We start from the raw sequence: 24,162 nt of genomic DNA, 5'->3' as shown, positions 1-24,162 counted from the left end.
TGGATAAGGCATTCCATGAGTCCACGGATGGTAGTCTTGGCAGAAGCATTGCGTACAAGATAGGCAAACCCATATCTGGAGTAAGTGTCTATCCCAGTGAGGACAAACCTCTGCCCTTTCCATGATGCAAGAGGTCCAGTATAATCAACCTACCACCAGGTAGCTGGCTGATCATCCCGAGGAATGGTGCCATATCAGGGGCTCAGGGTTGGTCTTTGCTGCTGGCAAATTGGGCACTCAGCAGTGGCCATAGCCAGGTCAGCCTTGGTGAGTGGAAGTCCATGTTGCTGAGTCCATGCATAACCTCCATCCCTGCCACCATGGCCACTTTGTTCATGGGCCCATTAGGCAATGACAGGGGTGGCTGGGGAAAGAGACTGAGTGGTGTCCACAGAACGGGTCATCCTATCCATTTGATTATTGAAATACCTCCTCTGCTGAGGTCACCTGTTGGTGAGCACTCACATGGGATACAAATATCTTCATGGTTTTTGACCACTCAGAGAGGTCCATTCACATACCCCTTCCCCAAGTTTCTTTGTCACCAATTTTCCAATCATGCTTCTTCCAAGTCCCTGACCATCCAGCCAAACCATTGGTCACAGCCCATGAATTAGTATGTAATCACACATCTGGCCATTTCTCCTTCCATGCAAAGTGCACAACCAGGTGCACTGCTCAAAGTTCTGCCCACTGGGAAGATTTCCCTTCACTGCTGTCCTTCAGGGATGTCCTAAAAAGGGCCTGTAGTGCTGCAGCTGTCCAGTTTTGGGTGGTGCCTGCATATCAAGCAGAACCATTGGTAAGCCAGGCCCTAGTCTTCTCTTCCTCTGTCAACTGATCATAGGGAACTCCCCATAAGGCCATTGGTGCAGGCTGGAGAAGAGAAGGCAGGGTGGCAGGAGCATTTGAGCCACTTCCACATGTAACTTACTTGTGCCTTCAGGACCTGCTCGAACCTGATCATGTATGTACCACTTCCATTTGATGATGGAATGCTGCTGTGCATAACCCACTTTATGGCTAGATGGGGCAGGAAGCACCCAGTTCATGATAGGCAGTTCAGGTCACATGGTGACTTGATGACCCATAGTCAAATGTTCAGTTTCCACCAAAGCTCAGCAACAGGCCAAAAGGAGAGTAGTTATCTGCAGAAGATAGCAGAGCCTTGCTCTAAAATCCTAGAGGCCTCCACTGTGATTCACCTATGGCGGCCTGCCAAAGACTCTAAACAGCATCCCTCTCTGCCACTGACATCTCAAGCACCATTGGATCTGCTGGGTCATATGCCCCAAGTGGCAGAAGAGCTTGCATAGCATCCTGGACCTGTTGCAAACCCTTCTCCTGACCCCACTCAAAACCGGCAGCCTTTTGGGTCACCCGATAAATGGGCCAGAGTAACACACCCAAATGAGGAATGTGTTGCCTCCAAAATCCAAATAGGCCCACTAGGCATTGTGCCTCTTTCTTGGTTGTAGGAGGGGCCAAATGCAGCAACTTATCCTTCACCTTAGAAGAAATATTTCAACAGGCCCCACTGCACTTGACCCCTAGAAATTTTACTGAGGTAGAAGTTTCCTGAATTTTAGTCAGATTTATTTCCCATCCTCTGGCATGCAAATGTCTCACCAATAAGTCCAGTGAAATTAAGGAAACTCAGAAAGCCAATACCCATTTAGTAAGATGGACACCTGAAGCAGAAGCGGCTTTCCATGCCCTAAAGAAGGCCCTAACCCAAGCCCCAGTGTTAAGCTTGCCAACAGGGCAAGACTTTTCTTTATACATCACAGAAAAAAATAGGAATAACTCTAGGAGTCCTTACACAGATCCAAGGGACAAGCTTGCAACCCGTGGCATACCTGAGTAAGGAAATTGATATAGTGGCAAAGGGTTTGCCTCATTGTTTACAGGTATTGGTGGCAGTAGCAGTCTCAGTATCTGAAGCAGTTAAAATGATACAGGGAAGAGATCTTACTGTGTGGACATCTCATGATGTCAACAGCATACTCTCTGCTAAAGGAGACTCGTGGCTGTCAGACAACCGTTTACTTAAATATCAGGCTCTATTACTTGAAGGGCCAGTGATGTGGCTGAGCACTTGTGCAACACTTAACCCAGCCACATTTCTTCCAGACAATGAAAAAAAAGATAGAACATAACTGTCAACAGGTGATTGCTCAAACCTATGCCACTCAAGGGGACCTTTTAGAGATTCTCTTGACTGATCCCAACCTCAACTTGTATACTGATGAAAGTTCCTTTGTAGAAAAAGGAATTTGAAAAGCGGGATATGCACTGGTCAGTAATAATAAAATACTTGAAAGTAATCCCCTCACTCCAGGAACTATCGCTCAGCTGGCAAAACTAATATAAACTATTGCTCAGCTGGCAAAACTAAAATAGCCCTCACTCAGGCACTAAAATTAGAAAAAGAAAAAAGGGTACATATATACAGACTCTAAGTATGCTTACCTAGTCCTCCATGCCCATGCAGCAATATGGAGAGAAAGGGAATTCCTAACTTCCGGGTGAACACCAATCAAACATCAGGAAGCCATCAGGAGATTATTATTGGCTGTACAGAAACCTAAAGAGGTGGCAGTCTTACACTGCCAGGGTCATCAGAAAGGAAAGGAAAAGAAAATAAAAGGGAATAGCCAAGCGAATATTGAAGCCAAAAGAGCCACAAGGCAGGACCCTCCATTAAAAACACTTATAGAAAGACCCCTACTATGGGGTAATCCCCTCCAGGAAACCAAGCCCCAGTACTCAACAGGAGAAATAGAATAGAGAACCTCCCCTCAGGATGGCTAGCCAACGAAGGAAAAATACTTTTGCCTGCAGCTAACCAATGAAAATTACTTAAAACCCTTCACCAAACCTTACACTTAGGCATCGATAGCATCCATCAGATGGCCAAATTATTATTTACTGGACCAGGCATTTAAAAACTATCAAGCAGATAGTCAGGGCCAGTAAAATGTGCCAAAGAAATAATCCCCTACACTGCAGGCTATACATTTCAATTCCTGTATCTTTAACCTCCTTGTTAAGTTTGTCTCTTCCAGAATTGAAGCTGTAAATCTACAAATTGTTCTTCAAATGGAGCCCCAGATGCAGTCCATGACTAAGATCTACTGCGGACCCCTGGACCGGCCTGCTAGCCCACGCTCCGACATTGATGACGTCGAAGGCACCCCTCCCGAGGAAATCTCAACTGCACAACCCCTACTATGCCCCAATTCAGCAGGAAGCAGTTAGAGCGGTTGTCAGCCAACCTCCCCAACAGCACTTGGGTTTTCCTGTTGAGAGCAGGAACTGAGAGACAGAACTAGCTGGATTTCCTAGGCTGACTAAGAATCCCTAAGCCTAGCTGGGAAGGTGACCACATCCACCTTTAAACACGGGGCTTGCAACTTATTTCACACCTGACCAATCAGGTAGTAAAGAGAGCTCACTAAAATGCTAATTATGCAAAAAGAGTAGGTAAAGAAATAGCCAATCATCTATCACCTGAGAGCACAGCAGGAGAGACAATGATCGAGATATAAACCCAGGCATTCGAGCCAGCAATGGCTACCCTCTTTGGGTCCCTTCCCTTTGTATGGGAGCTCTGTTTTCACTCTATTAAATCTTGCAACTGCAAAAAATAAATAAATAAATAAGTCCAGTGAGCTTGCTACTTCTTGTTCACTGCATCCAATCAGCATAATGTCATCAATGTAATGGACCAGTGTAATATTTTGCAGAACTGAAAAGTGATCAAGGTCTCTCCGAGTAAGATTATGACACAAAGCTGGAGAGTTGATATACCCCTGAGGTAGGACGGTAAGGGTATATTGACGGCCTTGCCAGCTGAAGGCAAATTGCTTCTGGTAGGCCTTATGGACAGGAATGAAGAAAAAGGGATTTGCCAAATCAATGGCTGCATACCAGGTATCAGGAATTAATTTTCTTAAGCAATGAAACCACATCTGGTACAGCAGCTGCAATTAGAGTCACCACTTGGTTAAGCTTATGATAATCCACTGTCATTCTCCAAAATCCATCTGTCTTCTGTAGAGGCCAAATGGGAGAGTTGAATGGGGATGTGGTGGGAATCACCACTCCTGCGTCTTTCAAGTTCTTGATGGTGGCGCTAATCTCCACAATCCTTCCAGGGATGCGATATTGTTTTTGATTTACTGTTTTTCTAGGTAGAGGCAGCTCTAATGGCTTCCATTCGGCCTTTCCCACTGTAATAGCCCTCACCCTACCAGTCAGGGAGCCAACGTGGGGGTTCTGCCAGCTGCTAAGTATGTCTATGCCAATTATGCATTCTGGCACTGGGGAAATGAGAACAGGATGAGTCCGGGGACTCACTGGGCCCACTGTAAGTTGGACCTGAGCCAAAACTCTATTAATTAGCTGACATCCATAAGCCTCTACTTTAACTGGAGGACCACAATGACATTTTGGGTCCCCTGGAATCAATGTCAGCTCAGAGCCAGTGTCCAGTAGTCCCTGAAATGTCTGATCATTTCCCTTTCCCCAGTGCACAATTACCCTGGTAAAAGGCTGGAGGTCTCCTTGGGGAAGGATGGGAGAACAATTCACTGCATAAATTGTTGGTAATGTAGTGAGGTCCTTCCTCAAGGGGACCCGGCATCCCCTTCGTTCAAGGGGTTCTGGGTCTGTAAACTGGCTCAAGTCTGGGAATTGACTGAGGGGCCATGATTCTCTGTTTTTATAATTCAAACTAGTCTTTCATCCATTCGACCTAGAAGTTTTCTGCTTGTATAAATTAAGTAAGAATGTAGTAGGTTTCCTATCAACTTCACTTCTAGAAACAACATGATTAATTAGCCAATGCCAGAGCTCTACATGAGTCAGACTATTCTGATTGCCACTTTGCCTCTGCTGTCCATTATGGTAGCCATGCCCACTTTGCCTTTGATGGTTGAGTGGTGCCACTCGGTCCCTGCCCCCTTGGGATCCAATTATTCCCATTGTATCTAAATTTTGTAGCTGAGTGACTGCAGTTCTCACCATTACATCTGACATATAGAGAAGAGCAATTACAGGGCTCTTCAAAGATGCAGGTGCCACCCTCACAAATATATTTTGCGAGGTGCTAGTCAAGGGTATATCTTCTGGACCCTCCCAGCTGAGATGAGTAGGTTTAAAGTGACTAATCCATTCCACCATCACAATCTCCCTAAGCCTTTGGACCCCTTCCTCTACACTAAACCAAGGGAGATCAGGCATTTCCAGATTGCTCACAGTGGGCCATCTTTTAATCCATATTTCAGCTAGCCAAGCAAATAAATTATTAGAACTTTTTTCAACTCCCCGAGCTGCAACATTAAAAGCAGAGTCCCTACTTACTGGGCCCAAAACAATAAATTCAGCCTGATCCAACTCTATGTTCCTTCTACCATAATCCCATGTCCTTAATATCCATTCCCATGCCTGTTCTCCACATTTCTGTTTATATAAGTTAGAAAACTCAAAAATTCTTTTCGAATGTAGCACACCTCCTCATGGGTCACACTCTCAACCTCACCTCTAGGGGCCCACCGTGACTTTAGTCTAGTTATAAGTCTAGAAACAAGCAGGGGTGTTGGGGGTGACTCCTGAGGAGAATCAACATTATTTTGCCTGGCAACTGCCTCAGGGGAGGGCATCACAGTTGCCTCAGGCAGCACAGGGTTTATCTCCTCAGACAAGGGTGGAAAGACTGATGGCAGCATGGGTTGGGGAGGGGATGTTGCCACTGCTGGGGATGGGGAAGCTGTTCCTTCTGGCAAAAAAGTTTCATCAGAGTTTACAAACTCAGTGTCCCCAGCTTCACCATGGTCCTCTCACACATCCCCATTCCAAGTTTCAAGGTTCCATTATCTTCCAATCAATAACCTCACTTTAACAGTAGATACCTGGTGAGGCTGTGCATGCATCTTTCATTGCAGGTCAGCCACTTGCATGATAAGAGCTTGTGTCTGTTTTTCCACAATTTCAGCTCTTTCTCTACAGGAGATAAGACTCTCACTCAGGGCAATCTTAGTAGATTTGAGGCTCAGTGTCTGCTTCAGAAGCTGGGAGACAGGATCCCTGAGTTCATCATTTTCTTTCATCACTTTGTCCACTGAACTTAGGAGTAACCAGTCAGCTTCATTATGTTCTTGGTTCTCCACATATGGTCAAATGTATTAACTCCTTGCCTCTCACGAGCAGTGAACCAGGAGTGTAAAATGCATTTATTTGGCATAGCTCCCTAAACAGTTCACACCAAGGGCTATCAGTGTTTTTCATACTATTAGAAGTAGAGTCCTTAGCATATTTGGGTCTAGTCATATTAAGCAGCCAACTCCAGAAACCCCTCCAAAACAATGAAAGAACTTCATCCTTAACATTCTGTTCCTCTAAAACCACTTCTGGTACCAAAATCTGTATTAGTCAGGGTTCTCTAGAGGGACAGACCTAATAGGATATGCAGATATAGCCTAATATATATATAGAGAGAGGAGAGTTTATTAAGTGTTAACTTACATGGTTATAAGGTCCCACAACAGGCTGTCCGCAAGCTGAGGAGCAGGGAGAGCCAACCCAAGTCCTAAAACTGAAGAACTTGGAGTCAAATGTTCGAGGGCAGGAAGCATCCAGCACTGGAGAAAGATGTAGGCTGGGAGGCTAGGGCAATCTCTCCTTTTCACATTTATCTGCCTGCTTTATATTTGCTCGCAGCTGATTAGATTGTGCTCACCAGATTAAGGGTAGATCTGCCTTCCCCAGCCCACTGACTCAAATGTTAATCTCTTTTGGCAACACCCTCATGGACACATCCAGGATCAATACTTTGTATCCTTCAATCCAATGAAGTTGACACTCAGTATTAAACATCACAGTTGCCCAGTCTGGTCTCAAACTCCTGAGCTCAAGTGATCCCCCAACCTTGGCCTCCCAAAGTGCTAGGATTACAGGCATGAGTCACTGAGCCTGGCCAAATTGAGTCCAGTTCTATACCAAAGTCCCTTTCCCCCTATTGTAATAGTTACTGAGTAAAATCTGTTTTTACCACTTTAACTAATATCTGGATCTGTTTTTTTTTTTTTTGATACCTTGGTCACTCAGTTTGTGTGGAAAGAGAAATGGCTTGAAGTAGAATAGACAGACTCCTGGGCAGTGGGAAAGACATGGCTCTCTGATCAGGGCATGAGGGGATGATGACTGAGGGCAAAGAAGTCAAGGATAGAGGCAGAGAGTGAATATATAGAAGCAGGTACTGAGTACGAAGGTCTTCATATCAATGTTAGCACTGATGAGAGCATGTGCCTCAGAAGAGGCACTAAACAACCAAGAAGACAAAATTACTCTCCCAGTTGGCATCAGCCAGCCTCTGTCATTGCCCATTCAGCTCTGGCATAAAGGGTATGTGAGCAAAGTAGTCATGATGGCAGGGAGGAAGGCTGTACATAGACCCAACAGTATGGGCCCCCACTTATCCAAGTTGAATGTCCGCCATTGTATGTCCAATCTGCTTGCAGCAGAGACCAACACGGAGTCATGGATAAAGTACCATCCCTCAAAGCGACTAACTGGCAACTTGGTGGCAAGTAGACTACATTGAAAGGTCAATTGTTAATTCTGGCAGGAATAGACACATATGCTAGGTATGATTCTGCCTTTCTTGCTTGCGTTGACTCAGCAAGGCACGAGTATATCATCACACCAGACCAGGGACCCACTTTATGTCAAAGAATGTGCAGGGGTGGGCCATGACCATGAGATCCCTGATTATATCATATACTGCACCACCCATAAACTGCTGACCTGATGGAGCATTAGAATGGCCTGTTAAAGGCAGAGCTGATGTGCCTGCTTGGTGAAGATACTTTACAAGGATGGGCACTATCCTCCATGATGCAAAGTTTACCTTGAATAGAAGACCTATGTATATAGCACTGTGTCCCCAACAGGAAGAATACATGGATCCAGGAACTAAGGGGTGAAAGCAGAAGTGGCCTCACCATCACTCACAGTGAGCTACTTGAGACTTCAGAATTGTGTTTCTCTATCTCTGCAATCCTGGACTCTGCAGGTTAAGAGGTCCCGATCTCCAAAGGGGAACAGTTTTGCCAGAGGCCACAGTAAGAGTCCTGTTAATTATAAGCTATGCCTGCACTTGGCACTTTGTATTGTATGGCAAGGAACCAGCAGACAAGAAAGGGAGTCTTCATTCTGGCAAGGGTAATTGAATTTTATCAGAGAGGGTAAGAATGCTGTTATGCAGTGAGGCAGGGAAAAATATGTGCATCACTTGAGTGCCTTGTGGGACTCCCTTGTCCAGTTTGATTGTAAATGGAGAAGTGCAGTAACCTCAGGCTGAGAAGGGCATATTCTATTAGTTTCCCATTACTGACGTAAAAATTTGCCACAAACTCAGTGGCTTAAAACAACACAAATTTGTTATCTTGCAGGTCTCGAGGCCAGAAGTCCAAAAATGGGTCTTATGGGCTTAAATCAAGATGTCAGGAAGTGGAAGGATTGCTTGAAGTTACAGAGGGCTATGATTGTGCCACTGCACTCCAGCCTGGGTGAGAGAGCTAGGTCCAGTCTCTCTCTCTCTCCCTCTCTCTTTTTTTTTTCTTTTCTTTTTTAAGACAGGGTCTCACTCTGTCATCCAGGCTGGAAGGCAGTAGTGTGATGATAGCTCACTGCAACCACCTTGACCTCCCAGGCTCAAGCGATCCTCTCACCTCAGCCTCTTGAATAGCTGAGACCACAGATGCATGCTACCATGCCCAGCTAATTTTTTATATTTTTTGTAGAGATGTGGTTTCACCATGTTGCCCAAGCTGGTCTTGAACTCCTGGGCTCAAGTAACCTGTCTGACTGGGCCTTCCTAAATGCTGGGATTACAGGCATAAGCAACTGCACCTGGCCTAAGACCCTGTTTCATTACAAAGAAAAAAAAAATGTCAGCAGGTTGCATTATTCTGGAAGCTCTAAAGGAGAATTTGTTCCTTGCCTTTTCCAGCTCCTAGAGGGCACCTGCATCCCTTGGCGCACAGCCCTGTTCCAACAATGGCATCACTCCTCTTCTTCCATCATCATAGCTTCTCTGACTCTGACTCTCCTGCTTCCCTCTTTCCCTTGTTATTCCCCTGGACCTACCTGGATATTCCAGAATAATCTTCCTGTCTTGAAATCCTTAACTCAATCACATATTTGCCTGGGGACTCTGCAAAGTCTCTCTCTGTCTTTTTTTTTTTTTTTTTGAGCTGGAGTCTCGCTCTTTCACCCAGGCTGGAGTACAGTGGTATGATCTAGGCTCACTGCAACCTCTGCCTCCCAGGCTCAAGTTCTCCTACCTCAGCCTCCCAAGCAGCTGGGACTACAGGCATGAGTCACCACACCTGGCTAAGTTTTTGTATTTTTAGTAGAGATGGGGTTTCACCAGCCTGGTCTGCCCAGGCTGGTCTTGAACTCCTGAGCTCAAGCAACCCACCCTACTGGGCCTTCCAAAGTGCTAGGATTATAGGCCTGAGCCACTGCACCTAGCTACAGAGTCTTTGTGCCATGTAAACTAACACAGTCACTTAATCCTGGGGATTAAGGTGCTTTCGACATCAGGGATGAGGGTCTGTGTCACATGACCAGGCAAATCGTTGTAACCAGCAGAGATGTCAGATGAGGGTGAGGGGAATCCAGAATGGATTGCTGTCGAACTTCTGACCTCAGGTGATCCACCCGCTTTGGCCTCCCAAAGTACTAGGATTACAGGTGTGATCCACCATGCCCAGCCTCTGCGAAGTCTTTTTATTTTATATTTTATGTTTTATATTTTATTTTTATTTTTTGACTCAGGATCTCACTCTGTCACCCAGGCTGGAGTACAGTGGTGTGATCAGGGCTCACTGCAGCCTCAACTTCCCAGGCTCAAGTTCTCCTCCTATCTCAGCTTCCCAAGTAGCTGGGACTACAGGCATGAGCCACCACATCTGGCTAATTTTTTGTAATTTTTGTAGAGATGAGGTTTTGCCATGTTGCCCAGGCTGGTCTTGAACTCCTGAGCTCAAGCGACCCACCCTACTGGGCCTTCCAAAGTGCTAGGATTATAGGCCTGAGCCACTGCGCCTGGCTACAAAGTCTTTGTGCTGTGTAAGCTAACACAGTCACTGGTCCTGGGGATTAATGTGCTTTCGACATCAGGGATGAGGGTCTGCATCACATGACCAGGCAAATTGTTGTAACCAGCAGAGATGCTAGATGAGGGTGAGGGGAATCCAGGATGGATTGTAGAGGAGAAGAGGATGAGTGTCAGTTGTGGCCTTGAGACTAGTTGCCGAAGAAGCTCCTTGTATTTTGTTCCACTAACCTTCCTCTTCTTCTTAAGTTTCCCTGTAAGGAGGGGTCCACTGGAATCCTGGAGGGTTGCTCCCAAACATAAATGAAGAAGTAGATTGCAGCAGCTTTGAGAGTTGTCATCTGATGGCTTCTGGCACCAAATTTAACTTCCTTTGCCTTGCTTTGTGCTTGAACTCAACAGCATGGGCCCCAACTTGCCAAGTGTGACCTAGCTATTGCCCCCACTGAATGTCCAATAAAAGATACCAACATGGGGCCCCTGACTTGTTATTATTCCCCAGGGGGACCAGGCAGAAAAGAGTTAACATAGCAGGCCTGACTGCTATACTTTGAAAGGTCTGCTTAAAAGCTTGGCCCTTGGCTGGCATCTAGGAACTTGGGTTTCAGGAGGGTTCCCACCATTCCCAGGACGGATAAAAATGGTATATCATGCCTAAACTGTCCATATAAACCATATAGTTTATGCTGAGTTCCTACTTTCCTTCAGGAAGTCTGGAATTTTGACATGTTCCAGGAAGAAGCTGCCTGTGTGACCAGCCCTCAGTAAAAACCCTGGGCACTGAGTCTCTTAACAAACCTCTCTGGTAGACAACATTTCACACATATTGTCACAACAGCTGATGGTGAGATTGAGTACATCCTGTGTGACTCTACCCAGAGAGGATCATTGGAAGCATGTGCCTTTTCCCAAGACTTCATCCCATGCACCTTTTCCCTTGGGTGATTTCCTTTGTATCCTTTGCGGTAACAAGTCACAACTGTGAGTGCAACTATATGCTGCATCCTGTGAATCCTCCTGGTGAATCATTGAACCTCGGCATGGTCTTAGGAATCCTCCACACAAGAATCAACCAGCCATCCATTGCAGATTAATTACATTGGACTTTTTCCATCATGGGAGGGGCGGAGATCTGTTCTTAGTGAAATAGATACATATTCTGGATGTGGTTTTACCTTTGCTCTTCGCAATTGTTTTGGCAGCAGTACCATCCTTGAACTTGCAGAATGCCTTATCAAGGTAATGCCATCATCCCTAACATTGTGTCTGATCAAGGAACTCATTTCGTGGTAAAGAAACTGCAGCAGTGGGGTCATGCCTATAGAATTATTTGGTCTTACCACATATCTCATCTCCCAGAAGCAGTTGACCTAATTGAAAGGTAAAATGGCTTACTGAAGACTCAGTTATACCGCCATTTAGTAGATACAAATCTGAAAGGACAGGGTTCTGTCTCTTAGGATGCAGTACTGTATAGTTTTTGAATCAGAGACCATTATATGCTAAGGTTTCCCCATGGGTCTAGGGATCATGGAATAAAAGTGTAAGTGGCTCCTTTCACTACACAATTATTATTTTTTAGTGTCATTTTGAACCCATAGACTTATAAGTACTTAATGTTCTTTTACTCCACTATTATTCATTTTGATCTTTGTATTGTCTCAGCTTTGACCTCTTCAGGTTTGCTTCTAAGTGCTTTGGCAAGTTCTTAATATTCTTTTGTAGCTTCCTTATTTTCTGGTGTGACAAGATGCCCAGACTCATTTTATACATTTCCTGCCTCAGACTAGGAATCAGCCATTTCACCAAAAAACCTTGGTTCTTTTTAGTGGGAAATAGTATTTAGGGACCATAGTCTGGTTGCTGGTGGGCATGGGGGAGCTTATAGCAACTGGGATAGTCATCATCAAACCATATTTTAAAGTTTTAGTAAATGAAAGTGTGGTATTAGCTCATCATTAAACCAATAATCAGTGGATCTGAACAGTCTGGAAAGAGATTCTATATAGATACAGATAGAGCTAAAATATAGATATGTAAATATAGAGAAAGTATATATAAAAATGGCAATTCAAATGTTTGGAGAGAGGAATAAATGACATTGGAATTACGAATTACTTACTCAGAAAAAAATCCCAGCTGGGCACAGTGGCTCACGCTTGTAATCCCAGCACTTTGGGAGGCTGAGAGGCAGGTGGATCACCTGAGGTCAGGCGTTAGAGACCACCCTGGCCAACGTGGTGAAACCCCGTCTCCACTAAAAATACAAAAATTAGTTGGGTGTGGTGGTGTGCGCCTGTAGTCGTAGCTACTCAGGAGGCTGAGGCAGGAGAATTGCTTGAACCTAGTGGGGCAGAGGTTGCAGTGAGTTGAGATTATGCCACTTCACTCCAGCCTGGGCGACAGAGTGAGACTCCGACTCAAAAAAAAAAAAAAGGAAAAAACCCTCTATATTATACCATATATAAATAAGTTCTGGGTCAAGCACAGTAGCTCATTCCTGTAATCCCAGCACTTTGGGAGGCCAAGGCGGGTGGGTCGCTTGAGCCCAGGAGTTCCAGACCAGCCTGGCCAACATGGCAAAACCCTGTCTCTTCAAAAAATTAAGGAAAATTATCTGAGTATGGTGGCATGTGCCTGTAGTCCCAACTACTCAGTAGGCTAAGGTGGGAGAATTGCTTGAGCCCAGGTTGGCTGTGGCGAGCCAAGATCGTGCTACTATACTCCAGCCTGGATGACAGAGCAAGACGCTGTTTCAAAAAATATATATAAAAATTTAAAAATTAAAAAAAATTCTGCCATATAAAAGTATAAATATAAAAAACAAGATATAGGACAGTATTTTATAATTTGGGGCTGGGGAAGAAGGTCCTAATGAAGACACAGTCCTTGAAGACACAAGGGAAAAAAATAGACTTGAGATGCCTGAGAATGAAAACTTCACAACAAAAGATAACATAAACAAGTCTTAACAGGCTGGACGAGAATACTTTCAACATACAAAGCAAAGTATTTCTGTCCATAGTATAGTGAATACTCCTAAAAAATCCATAAGAAAAATTCTAACAATCCAATAGAAAATTGGAAAAGGATACAATTAGGTGATTCATCAAAGAAATACAAATTATCAATACATTTTATGAAAGCTAATGTACTTAGAAGAATAGAAAAATGTAAATTAAATGGGATTTTTTTTGCCCATCATTTGTCAATATATCAGGTTTTGCCATTATTAAGTATTAATGAGGATCTGAGGGAAACAAATGTTCTTATAATTTTTTTTTTAAGACAGTTTCTCATTGTGACCCAGGCTGGAGTGCAGTGGTGCAATATCGGCTCACTGCAGCCTCAACCTCCCAGACTCAAGTGATCCTCCCACCTCAGCCTTCCAAGCATCTGGGACCACAGGTGTGTGCCACCGTGCCTTGCTAATTTTTTTTTTTTTTTTTAGAGACGGGGTCTCACTATATTGCCGGAACTCCTGGTCTCAAGCAATCCCCCTCCCTTGGCATCCCAAAGTGCTGGCATTATAGACATGAGCAACCATGCCTGGCTCTGGAAACAATCTTAATGTCTATTATTGGAAGTAAATACATGATTTTCCGGGCCAGGCATGATGGCTCATGTCTGTATTCACAGCACTTTGGCAGGCCGAACTGGGAAGATTGCTTGAGCCCATGAGTTCCAGACCATCCTGGGCAACATAGATAGGGAGACCCTATCTCTACAAAAAATAATTAGCTGGACCTGGTCTACTGATGATTTCTCTCTATCTTTCTATGTTTCTGTATTTTCCAAATGTTGTACAATGAACTAGTATTTATTACATAATGGGAAAATTTTTATTAAAATGATGCTACTACTTTGACTTATTTATTTATTCATTTTGAAATGGAGTCTTGCTCTGTCGCCCAGGCTGGAGTGCAATGGCGTGATCTCGGCTCACTACAACTTCCGCCTCCCAGGTTCAAGCGATTCTCCTGCCTCAGCCTCCCAAGTAGCTGGGATTACAGGCATGCGCCACCATGCCCAGCTAATTTTGTGTTTTTAGTAGAGAAGAGAGTTTGCCATGTTGGCCAGGCTGGTCTCGAACTCCTGACCTCAGATGATCCACCCGTCTCGGCCTCCCAAAGTGTTGGGATTACAGGTATGAGCCACCCCGCCCAGTCAGGTGCTCCTACTTTGAAAACATTATGCTAATTGAAAGCAGCTGGTCACAAAAGGCCACACACTATATGACTCCATCTGATGTAGGACCAGCAAGCCCCCAAATTGGGGCTTAGTCCACGCAGTTTCTTGGCTTCACTCAGGAAAGAATTCAAGGGCGAGGTGTTAGACAGTAACTTGTATTGAAGCAGTGGTGGGCTGCAGCAGCAAAGCTACTGCTCCTTGCAGAGCAGGGCTACCTCATAGGCAAACGTGCCCAGAGAAGCAGCTCATAGGCAGGTCTGCAGTCATATTTATACTCACTTTTAATTACATGCAAATTAAGGGGCAGATTATACAGAAATTTCTAGGAAAAGGGAGGTAACTCCCCGGTTATTGCCATGGAAACGGGCAGTAACTTCCAGGTGTTGCCACAGCAATGGTAAACTGACATGGCACACTGGTGGGTGTGTCTTATGGAAAGCTGCTTCTACCCAGTCCCTGTTTGAGCTAGTCTTCAATTTGGTCCAGTGTTCGAGCCCCGCTTCCAAGTTGAGTCCCACCTCCTACCTGACATCTATGTGAAATATCCAGTATAGGCAAGTATATAGATTAATGGTTGTTTAGGACTCTGGTGCTGGGTAGGGTACAGTGGGGGGATGAAGACTGTTGGGATGATAGCTAAAGGCACAGGGATTTCTTTTTGAGGTCATGAAAATGTTTTAAAATATATTATTTGATGGTTGCACAACTGAATTTACTAAAAACCACTGTGATATGGTTTGGATGTTTTGTCCCCTCCAAATCTCACGTTGAAGTGTAATCCAAATGTTAGAGGTCAGGCCTGGTGGGTTCCAGCCTCCCAAGGAGCTGGGACCAGAGATGTGTGCCACTATGCCCAGCTACTTTAAAAAAAAATATTTGTAGAGATGGGATCTCATTATGCTGCCCTCACTGGTCTTGAACTCCTGGCCTCAAGTGATCCTTTTGCCTCAACCTCCCAAAGTGTTGGGATTACAGGCATAAGCCACTGTGCCCAGCCTAGTATTTCTTTAAAGCAATGCAAAAGTGGACAAACACACACTGAATTGTACATTTTAAATGATTTAATTGTATGGCATGTAAGTTATATGTCAAGGCTGTTACAAAAAAAAAAAATCTTTTAGAAAATGATACTAATGATAATCATTTTAAGCAAACTAAAAGCCTAGTCCTCTGACCCACAGTCCTTACCACACTGGGCACATGTACTAACTCTTCCTGCTGTTGAATTTGCAGTGCTGTTGTTGGGACACTCCTTCAAGCCCTTGTCCATCTGGTCAGATGCTGTTGTTGGTGACCAGCAATCCCCAGGAGCTCTATGTCCTTTAGGGCACTACTGAAGTATTCTCTAAGAATTAGGCTATTTCAAGGAGTCATAACCACTTAAAATGAACTAGCCAGAGAGCCATTATGAACAGTTTCTAGCCAACAATAAGGATTAAGGTTGGCTTCTTGACAACTTAATGATTATAGTAAGAATGATACTAAAAATAAAACAGGGCCGGGAGGAGCGGCTCACGCCTGTAATCCCAGCACTTTGGGAGGCCGACGCGGGTGGATCACCTTAGGTCAGGAGCTCAACATCAGCCTGGCCAACATGGTGAAACCCTGTCTCTACTAAAAATACAAAAAATTAGCTGGATGTGGTGGCGGGCACCTGTAATCCCAGCTACTCAGGAGGCTGAGGCAGGAGAATCACTTGAACCCAGCAGGCGGAGGTTGCAGTGAGCCGAGATCTCACCACTGCACTCCAGCCTGGGCAACAAGTGCAAAACTCTGTCTCAAAAATAATAATTATAATAACATAATTATGTGCCAAGCATTGTTATAAACATTTTACATAGTTAACTGCTTATGCAGAAGGTATAAATATATTCTGTGTGATTTAACAGCTCAATTCAAAATTTCATAAGCTCCCACTACGTGCAAGGCTGAAGCACGACAAAGATGAGCCAAGTAGAGAAAAGTTACAAATTTTGAAACATCTGTTAAAGCATAGTACAAGGCATACTACATAGTACATGACCCTTTTCTGCAATTCTGAAATCCAAAAAGCTCTGAAAAATCAAAGATTCTTTTTACAACTCATTTGGCAACAAAAATCTGACCTGAACTGATGACAGGTTATTTACAGATCTTACCTCTTACGGTGTGAATATTCATATATTTGCTGTACAAATATTAATGTCTGATTATGGGGTTCCACCCCACATTCCACCATGGTATGATGTAATATGTAAAGTATTGTGGATCTCGAATTGATTCTTTTTTGCCCTTCATTTGTGAATACGTACACACAAAATTGCAGTTAAATAGTTGTTTCTATTTTAAAAGCACCACCAAAGATGGCTTGTTAAAGATGGATACCGTGAAGCAACCTGCTGGGGTCCCCTTCCACGCTGTGGAAGCTTTGTTCTTTTGCTCTTCACAATAAACCTTGCTACCGCTCAAAAAAAAAAAAAAAAAAAAAAAAGAAAAAAGAAAAGATGGATACCATAATTCTATGACAGTCATAGTTCTCATTCTCATTCTTTTATTCATTATTTAAAATCAAATAACATTAATAACATACTTCAAAAAGTTTACACTTATCCTACTTCCATTGTCTGTCATCCTGAAAAAAAATGCCAAGAGATGATGATAATAAAACATGTTTATTCTTCCATGGAATGTATAAATTGAAACCAAGTATGTGGAACCCACATTTAATAGGAGTAATTCAACACAATAACCATCAATTAGTAGCCACTGAATGTCACATAGATAAGACAACGTTTTAGGCACTATTTTTTAAAAAGACAAAAAATTTACCCAGAAATAATAGAGGTACACTAATTTTTTTATACCTTAAAATTTTGTTTTCATTTATTTTCTACCATGATTATGTGCAGTAAGTGAACTAGATTGTGTAATGATTGATATAGATTGTCACAGCTCATCACTCATGTGTCTACTTGCATCAGTCATTAGCAGTATAGAAACACCAGGTCATGCAGCAGTTCATTAAGGTTCAGGAGATCAGTTTGTTATTTTAAGATCAAGTGAAGATCAGTAGCTCAGGAAGATCTGGTGAAAACATTCAGTTGAGAAAGATTCTGAAGCAGAGATGGCTATTTATCAGCTGTGAAATTTCCAAGAGTTAGCTTCTGGTTGGGATTGTATCCTACCATTTTAAAATACATAGAATCTAAGATTAAAGCCTTTATAGGCTGGGCGTGGTGACTTATGCCTGTAATCCCAGCACTCTGGGAGGCTGGGGTGGGAGGATCGCTTGAGGCCAGGAGTTTGAGGCTCCTACGACCTATCACTGTGCCACTGCACTCCAGCCTAGGCGACAGAACAAGACCCTGTCTCTAAAAAACAAACAAAAAGTAAAACTTTTATAGTCTTATGGTTTTTTCTTTTTTCAGCTCCCCATGCTGAAAGAGGATCTTTCTGTTTTTTCTTAAAGATTACATGTTTCCTTTGCATTTCCAAGTGAAATCTTTCTAGGTAGTTACTGAGAAACAAATAAGTTAGTTTATGAATGGGTCTTTAGTCTTAAGAGTTCTTCTCACTGTGTGAGACCTAAAGAAATTATTCTTTTTTTTTTTCTTTTTTCTTTTTTTTGAGACAGAGTCTTGCTCTGTCGCCCAGGCTGGAGTGCAGTGGCCGTGATCTCGGCTCACTGCAAGCTCCGCCTACCGGGTTCACCCCATTCTCCTGCCTCAGCCTCCCGAGTAGCTGGGACTACAGGCGCCCGCCACCACGCCCGGCTAATTTTTTTATTTTTTCTGTATTTTTGGTAGAGACGGGGTTTCACCGTGTTAGCCAGGATGGTCTCGATCTCCTGACCTCGTGATCCGCCCACCTCAGCCTCCCAAAGTGCTGGGATTATAGGCGTGATCCACCGCACCCGGCCAGTAAATTATTCAAATACAGTGCACTCTTTAAAGCTGCTTTGAAAGCTTTGTTCTTAACTGAACCAAGGGCAGTATAAAATCTGACAAAAATACTCTTAAAATGATTTTATTAATCCATAGATTCATTTTTTAATGATGTAAAGTTGGATAAAAAGACTTTGTTCTGGTAAAGTTATCTTAACAATAATATAAAAGACTGTTTTGGTTGCCACACACAAAAAGTATGGAATGCTTGAGACTTTTGGAAATCTAGAATAAACTCTCAAGTTTCCAGGCTCAGGAAATCTTGTTTGCCACTATTATGCATATAAAAGCCACATTAAAAAAACATTCTGATTAAACATTTTGGCTTATACTTAGTATCACATCACTACATGAACTGGGAGCGTGAATGCAGCTCAAGATGAGCAGTTTCCATCAGGGACAAGTTTACGATAAGAATTGGACTGTTATCATTTCTTTTAAAAAAAAACACATTTACAGCCAGGCACCGGTGGCTCACGTCTATAATCCCAGCACTTTGGGAGGCGCTGAGGCAGGTGGATCACTTGAGGTCAGGAGTCGGAGACCAGCCTGGCCAACATGGTGAAACCCCGTCTCTACTCAAAATACAAAAATTAGGCCGGGTGCGGTGGCTCACGCCTGTAATCCCAGCACTTTGGGAGGCTGAGGTGGGTGGATCACCTGAGGTCCGGAGTTTGAGACCAGCCTGACCAACATGGAGAAACCCCATCTCTACTTAAAAAAAACAAAAAAAACAAAATTAGTCGGGCATGGTGGCTCATGCCTGTAATCCCAGCTACTCGGTAGGCTGAGGCAGGAGAATTGCTTGAACCCAGTAGGCGAAGCTTGCGGTGAGCCAAGATCGCGCTATTGCACTCCAGCCTGGGCAACAAGAGAGAAACTCCGTCTCAAAACAAAAATAATAATAATAATAATAGTAATCAGCTGGATGTGGTGGTGCATGCCTGTAATCCTAGCTGCTCAGGAAGCTGAGGCAGGAGAATTGTTCGAACCCGGGAGGTGGAGGTTGCAGTGAGCTGAGTTTGTACCACTGCCTTCCAGCCTGGGAGACAGAACCAGACTCCGTCTCAAAAAAACAAACAAACAAACAAACAAAAAACACATTTACTTAAACTAGTAATTAGCTACATCATTTACTAGTTTTACATTTTTTAATTTAAATTAAATTTTAAATAAAGTAACTTTAATATAAAATCAAGGATATTTGATTTCTAAGAAACTTGGTAAAAGCATTTTGCCTGGAGCAAATATTTTTACTATTTTGGCATCGTTATCCATATTCTCTATAACGATGTGTAAGAAAATAGGTCAGCTATTATATACATACATAAATGGATAAAGATAACTGGCTAAGGTTTGACAGATGTTTGGCAATCCTGTACAAGCACTCAGATTTTTGCAGTAATCGTTGCTCACTTTACTATTGTTTTACCATAAATAGCTCCTCTATAACATAAAAATTATTTAACCCTATTTTAGTATTTTGTGGATTCAGTTAGAACACATTTCCCCTTTTCTTGACATCCTCTCCCTCCCTTCCCCTCCCTCCACCCAATACACACACACCAAGCACAGCGTGGTCAACAAGGTGCTAGGAGACGAGTTCTAGGCTTCCTTCTGTTCATGCCTTGAATTTTGGGCCCTGCCTTCCTGTTTGTTTCTTCTAGTTCTTTAGCTCTGGTTTAAATTTTGGAACACATGATATCCTTCAGCCCAAAAATTAGTCTCTCCCGACATTAGTATTATAAAGGGTGTCCACTGAAATTTAAATCACATTTTATGTTTTAGCTATTTAACTTTAGAAGTAGGCACAGGTGGCTGTACTTTCAACTGCTAAATTTTCAGTGTTTGGGTTTATGCCATTTTGGACTGATGGGAAATTGTCATATAATATTGAAAACTGTAACAGTAAAATGGACTACTTCACATTTTGGGGGACAAGTATTTTCTCATTTGGTTAATTACAGTTTGAACTCATGTGAAATTAACCTAAGGATATCAAGAAAATGCTGACAATATAAATAGTCATACCTTATATAGTTATAATTTATAATCTCTCCATAAGCACAATTAAAAATACATGAACCCAGAAAATGTACAAGTATTTGAAAATACAATTAAACATCTACTTCAAAGATGCACAAAAAGCACAAACGTGACTTTTGATTGGGTTAAGTCTGCAGGAACGTCCCTCTCTATTATTTCCACTTTGCAGGAACAATAGCTCAGGGTAAAAAAAGCAGAGGAAGCGGGCGCAGGGGCTCATGCCTGTAATTCCAGCACTTTAGGACGCCGAGGCGGAAGGATCGCTTGTGCCCTGGCATATAAGACTTGTGTCCTGGCGTATGAGACCTATACCCTGGGCAACATAGGGAGACCCCTTCTCTACAGAAAATAAAGAATTAGCCAGGCGTGGTGGTGTGCACCTGTGGTCCCAGCTAGCAGGAGGCTAAAGTGGGAGGCTCGCTTGAGACTGGGAGGTCCAGGGTGCAGTGAGCTTCGATCATGCCACTGCACTCCACCCTGGTCAACAGAACAAGACCTCGCCCCCCTCGCCCCCCACCCCCGCCAAAAAAAATAAGCAGAGGATATGCACTAATCAAGAATTCCTACGGGTCCATGAAGACACACATCTTTTTCTACTCCCTCTGCATAGGAATGAAAGGAAAAATCATGAGAAAACAAAATTCTCACCCATTGTAAATATAATAGTATGCCCATGAGCAGCATATCAATCTCAAAATGCTTACTCTATTTACAAAGCATTTGCTGCATCATTCACTAGATTCTCAAAATAATTTTCCATGAAACACACTAATAAATGGGGTTATTAGCCTAATTTTACAGATAAGAAAAATGGTGCTTAGAGAGGTCAAGTGCCTTACTCATGGTTAGATATTGGTAACCAAGTTTTCTGATTTCTTATTAAATATTCTTTCTACTATGCCACTTCGGTTTTCAAACAAATGAAGCAACTAAAGGTTAAGAGTAAAAATCTTATGATTCCAAAAAACTTCACTTGGTACTCTTTTGTGATTAAGAGTAGTTTACAGAACAGAATAGAAATGTACATTATAAAACATGTGACACTATGATCAAAATACCCCTTCCAGGAGAGTTTAATCAATAAGTTAAAAATTAGGAAACTCAAAAGTCATTTTACTGTCTTAATTGATTATTCTATCTTAACTTGTACTGATGAGATTGTAAAATGCAATTTGAAGGCTAAATATATCAAACATCTAACCAATTTTCCTTGCCCAGAAAAATCTTTTCTGCATTCTTTTCATATTGGAAATTAGGAAATTTGGAAATTTACTTGGACAAAAATGCTATTATTAAAAACATTCCATGTTTACCTATATTAATAATTTTGACAATAGTTCAAAGAAAATTGCATTTACTTTCTTTGAAAATGTCAATACATAAATAAATTTTGTTTTTCTTGTCTAAATATGAACAGTACACTGTAACAGCAAAACATTTGCTGCTGATAGTCCAGGCACGGCAGCTCATGCCTATAATCCCAGCACTTTGGAGGCCGAGGGGGGCGAATTGCTTGAGGCCAGGAGTTGGAGACCAGCCTGGGGAACATTATGAAACCCCATGTCTACTTATAATACAAAAATTAGCCGGGCATGGTGGCGCACATCTGCAGTTCCAGCTACTCAGGAGGCTGAGGTAAGGTACTGACAATCACCTGAACCCAGGAAGCAGAGGTTGCAGGGAGCCAAGACTGCCCCACTGCACTCCAGCCTGGGTGACAAAACAAGACCCTGTCTCAAAAAAAAAAAAAAAGCAAAATTTCAAACATTTGGTGAGCAGTCCTCCATTTTTAATTTTACAAATATTTGCTTAAAGCAGTTTGCTTGGATCCTTAGATATCTTTGTAAAACATAATGCATTTTTAGAAGCAATAAATTAGGGAACAAAAATGAACATAAAACTTATTTTCTTGTGTTGAAGCAAAATTAAGGGAGGACAAACATTTCCAGAGAATGGGGAAAAAACCTGGTACCTTATATAAGTTTCTTATGTAAGAAACTGCTATTTACATCCTAGTCGATAATTCTGAGATTGTTTACTCTGCAGGTGAACAGTGCATATTTAAATGCATTTTGCTATTCAATATTAATTAACTCAAGAGAATGTAATTCCTGATATAATCTTTTCAATTGACTATGCACAAAAATCCATTTGAACTGTCAAGAAAAATGAGTAATATTGACATATCTGGACACTAAGGTCAGTGTATGCTAGCAAAGTAAGAATGGAGGTAATTTCAAGAAAAAGGTTGTCTGCTTTGCTTGGTGATTTAGCAAAATACCCAATCTAGTAGTGTAACAAGTAAGCATCGTGCTCTGAATCAAATAACTTACAAAATAGTATTGGTGTGGGTTTGTAACCTTTTTAAATGCTTTTATTGCATCATTCTGTTGTTAATGTTGGTATTTATCCTGAAATGACACCCAATCTGTTCCTGTTAGTTCTTTGGCATGTCTGAAGTCAGCAGAAGCATTCTTTCCTGGGCTTTACTGCTTCCTCAGAAGAATGCACAGTATTTGGAACAAAACCACTTTTAACCCCTTCCCAGCCATCCTGAATACAAATTTCTCCCTTTTTAATAAGTTCATATATGTCTCTTGTCAAGATTGTGAAGGATTCTTCAACATTTGTAGCATCCTTTGCTGAGGTTTCTATATACTTCATTCCACAGTCTGCTGACAGTTTTTCAGCTTCTTCCCTTGTAACTTGACGTCGTGAAGCTAAATCACATTTATGTCCCACGAGCAGAAATACAATCCGAAATGGCTGCACATGCATTTTTGCTTCTTCTAGCCAATCTTTCACATGTTCAAAAGATCGTCTGTTAGTAATGTCAAATACTAAAAATCCACCAACTGAGTTGCGGTAATAAGATCGGGTTATTGATCTGAAAAACAAAGAGAAAAAAGGTTGTATAAGGACAACTTGTTCTTTTTCTTCTCCTTCCAACAATCTAGCACCATAATAACATTTGAAGATATCTTAATATGATTTAACTAGAATTTATAAATAAAATATGAGGTATCTCAAGTGAACAAAAATATTCTGCGGGACTAATATGCAAGTTTCATACACTGACAGAACACGAAAGTAGTAGTTATCTTTAGTTAGACAAATAAGCACTTATATGCCATGTCATCACATACTGTCTGATTATTTGTTTTTGCTTTTAAAAATCTGATAGATTATTACATCACTGTAGTTAAAAATAAGCATATTGAAAGACTGAGTGAAGGGCACAGGTTGCACAACAAACTAGATCTTAAGAATCTCACTCGTCATAAAATTTAATGAACTCTTCTCTCTATCAATTTAGGAAAAAGAAACAAGGGCTGTAGTATGGATTGAATGACTGTGTCCCTCCCAAATTCTTATGTTGAAATGCTAACCCTAATGTGGTGGTATCAGGATTAGGAGGAGGGGCCTTTGGGATGTAATTTAGGTCATGACGGTGGAACCCTCGTGAATGGGATCAGTGCCCTTAAAAAAAGATACCCCAGAGAGCACTCTAGTCCTCTTTCTACCATGTGAGGATACAAGATGGCTGTCTGCAACCCAGAAGAGGGCCCTCACTGGAACCTGACCATGCTGGCACCACTATCTCCCTGATCATTCACTTCCAGCTTCCAAAATTGTAAGAACTAAATTTCTGTTGTTTAAATCCCCATTCTGTGGTAATTTCTTATAACAGCCCAAACTCACGAAGACAGCAGACTTGTCACAGTATTAGTTACAGGTACAGTCTTGTGTTACACCTATTCAAGAAACAGGAGACTGTATGGACCTGGGATATGAATCTGAGGTGTGCTAACGATTCTCTGTATGTCTCTCCAGATCTAGTCTCCATCTTTCTCTAGGCCTGAGGAAGCTGTCCTT

The 24,162-nt window shown here is 42.4% G+C and overlaps 1 protein-coding gene across 1 annotated transcript in view; it reads right to left on the bottom strand.

Annotated features, from left to right (window-relative positions):
• Window positions 1–16,949: 16,949 nt before the first annotated feature.
• The window catches only part of RAB39A (RAB39A, member RAS oncogene family), a 40,942-nt gene continuing 33,729 nt past the window's right edge, over window positions 16,950–24,162 (bottom strand). The window contains exon 2 of the mRNA XM_054439962.2: window positions 16,950–23,173. Within this exon, the coding sequence (XP_054295937.1) occupies window positions 22,747–23,173 (427 nt within the window). The 3' untranslated portion in view covers window positions 16,950–22,746. The remainder of the gene's footprint in view (window positions 23,174–24,162) is intronic.

Source organism: Pongo pygmaeus, chromosome 9 (assembly GCF_028885625.2).
Source record: "Pongo pygmaeus isolate AG05252 chromosome 9, NHGRI_mPonPyg2-v2.0_pri, whole genome shotgun sequence".
Lineage (NCBI taxonomy): Eukaryota > Metazoa > Chordata > Mammalia > Primates > Hominidae > Pongo > Pongo pygmaeus.
Note: the sequence above shows the minus strand (reverse complement) of the source record. Positions and strands in the feature narration are given on the sequence as shown.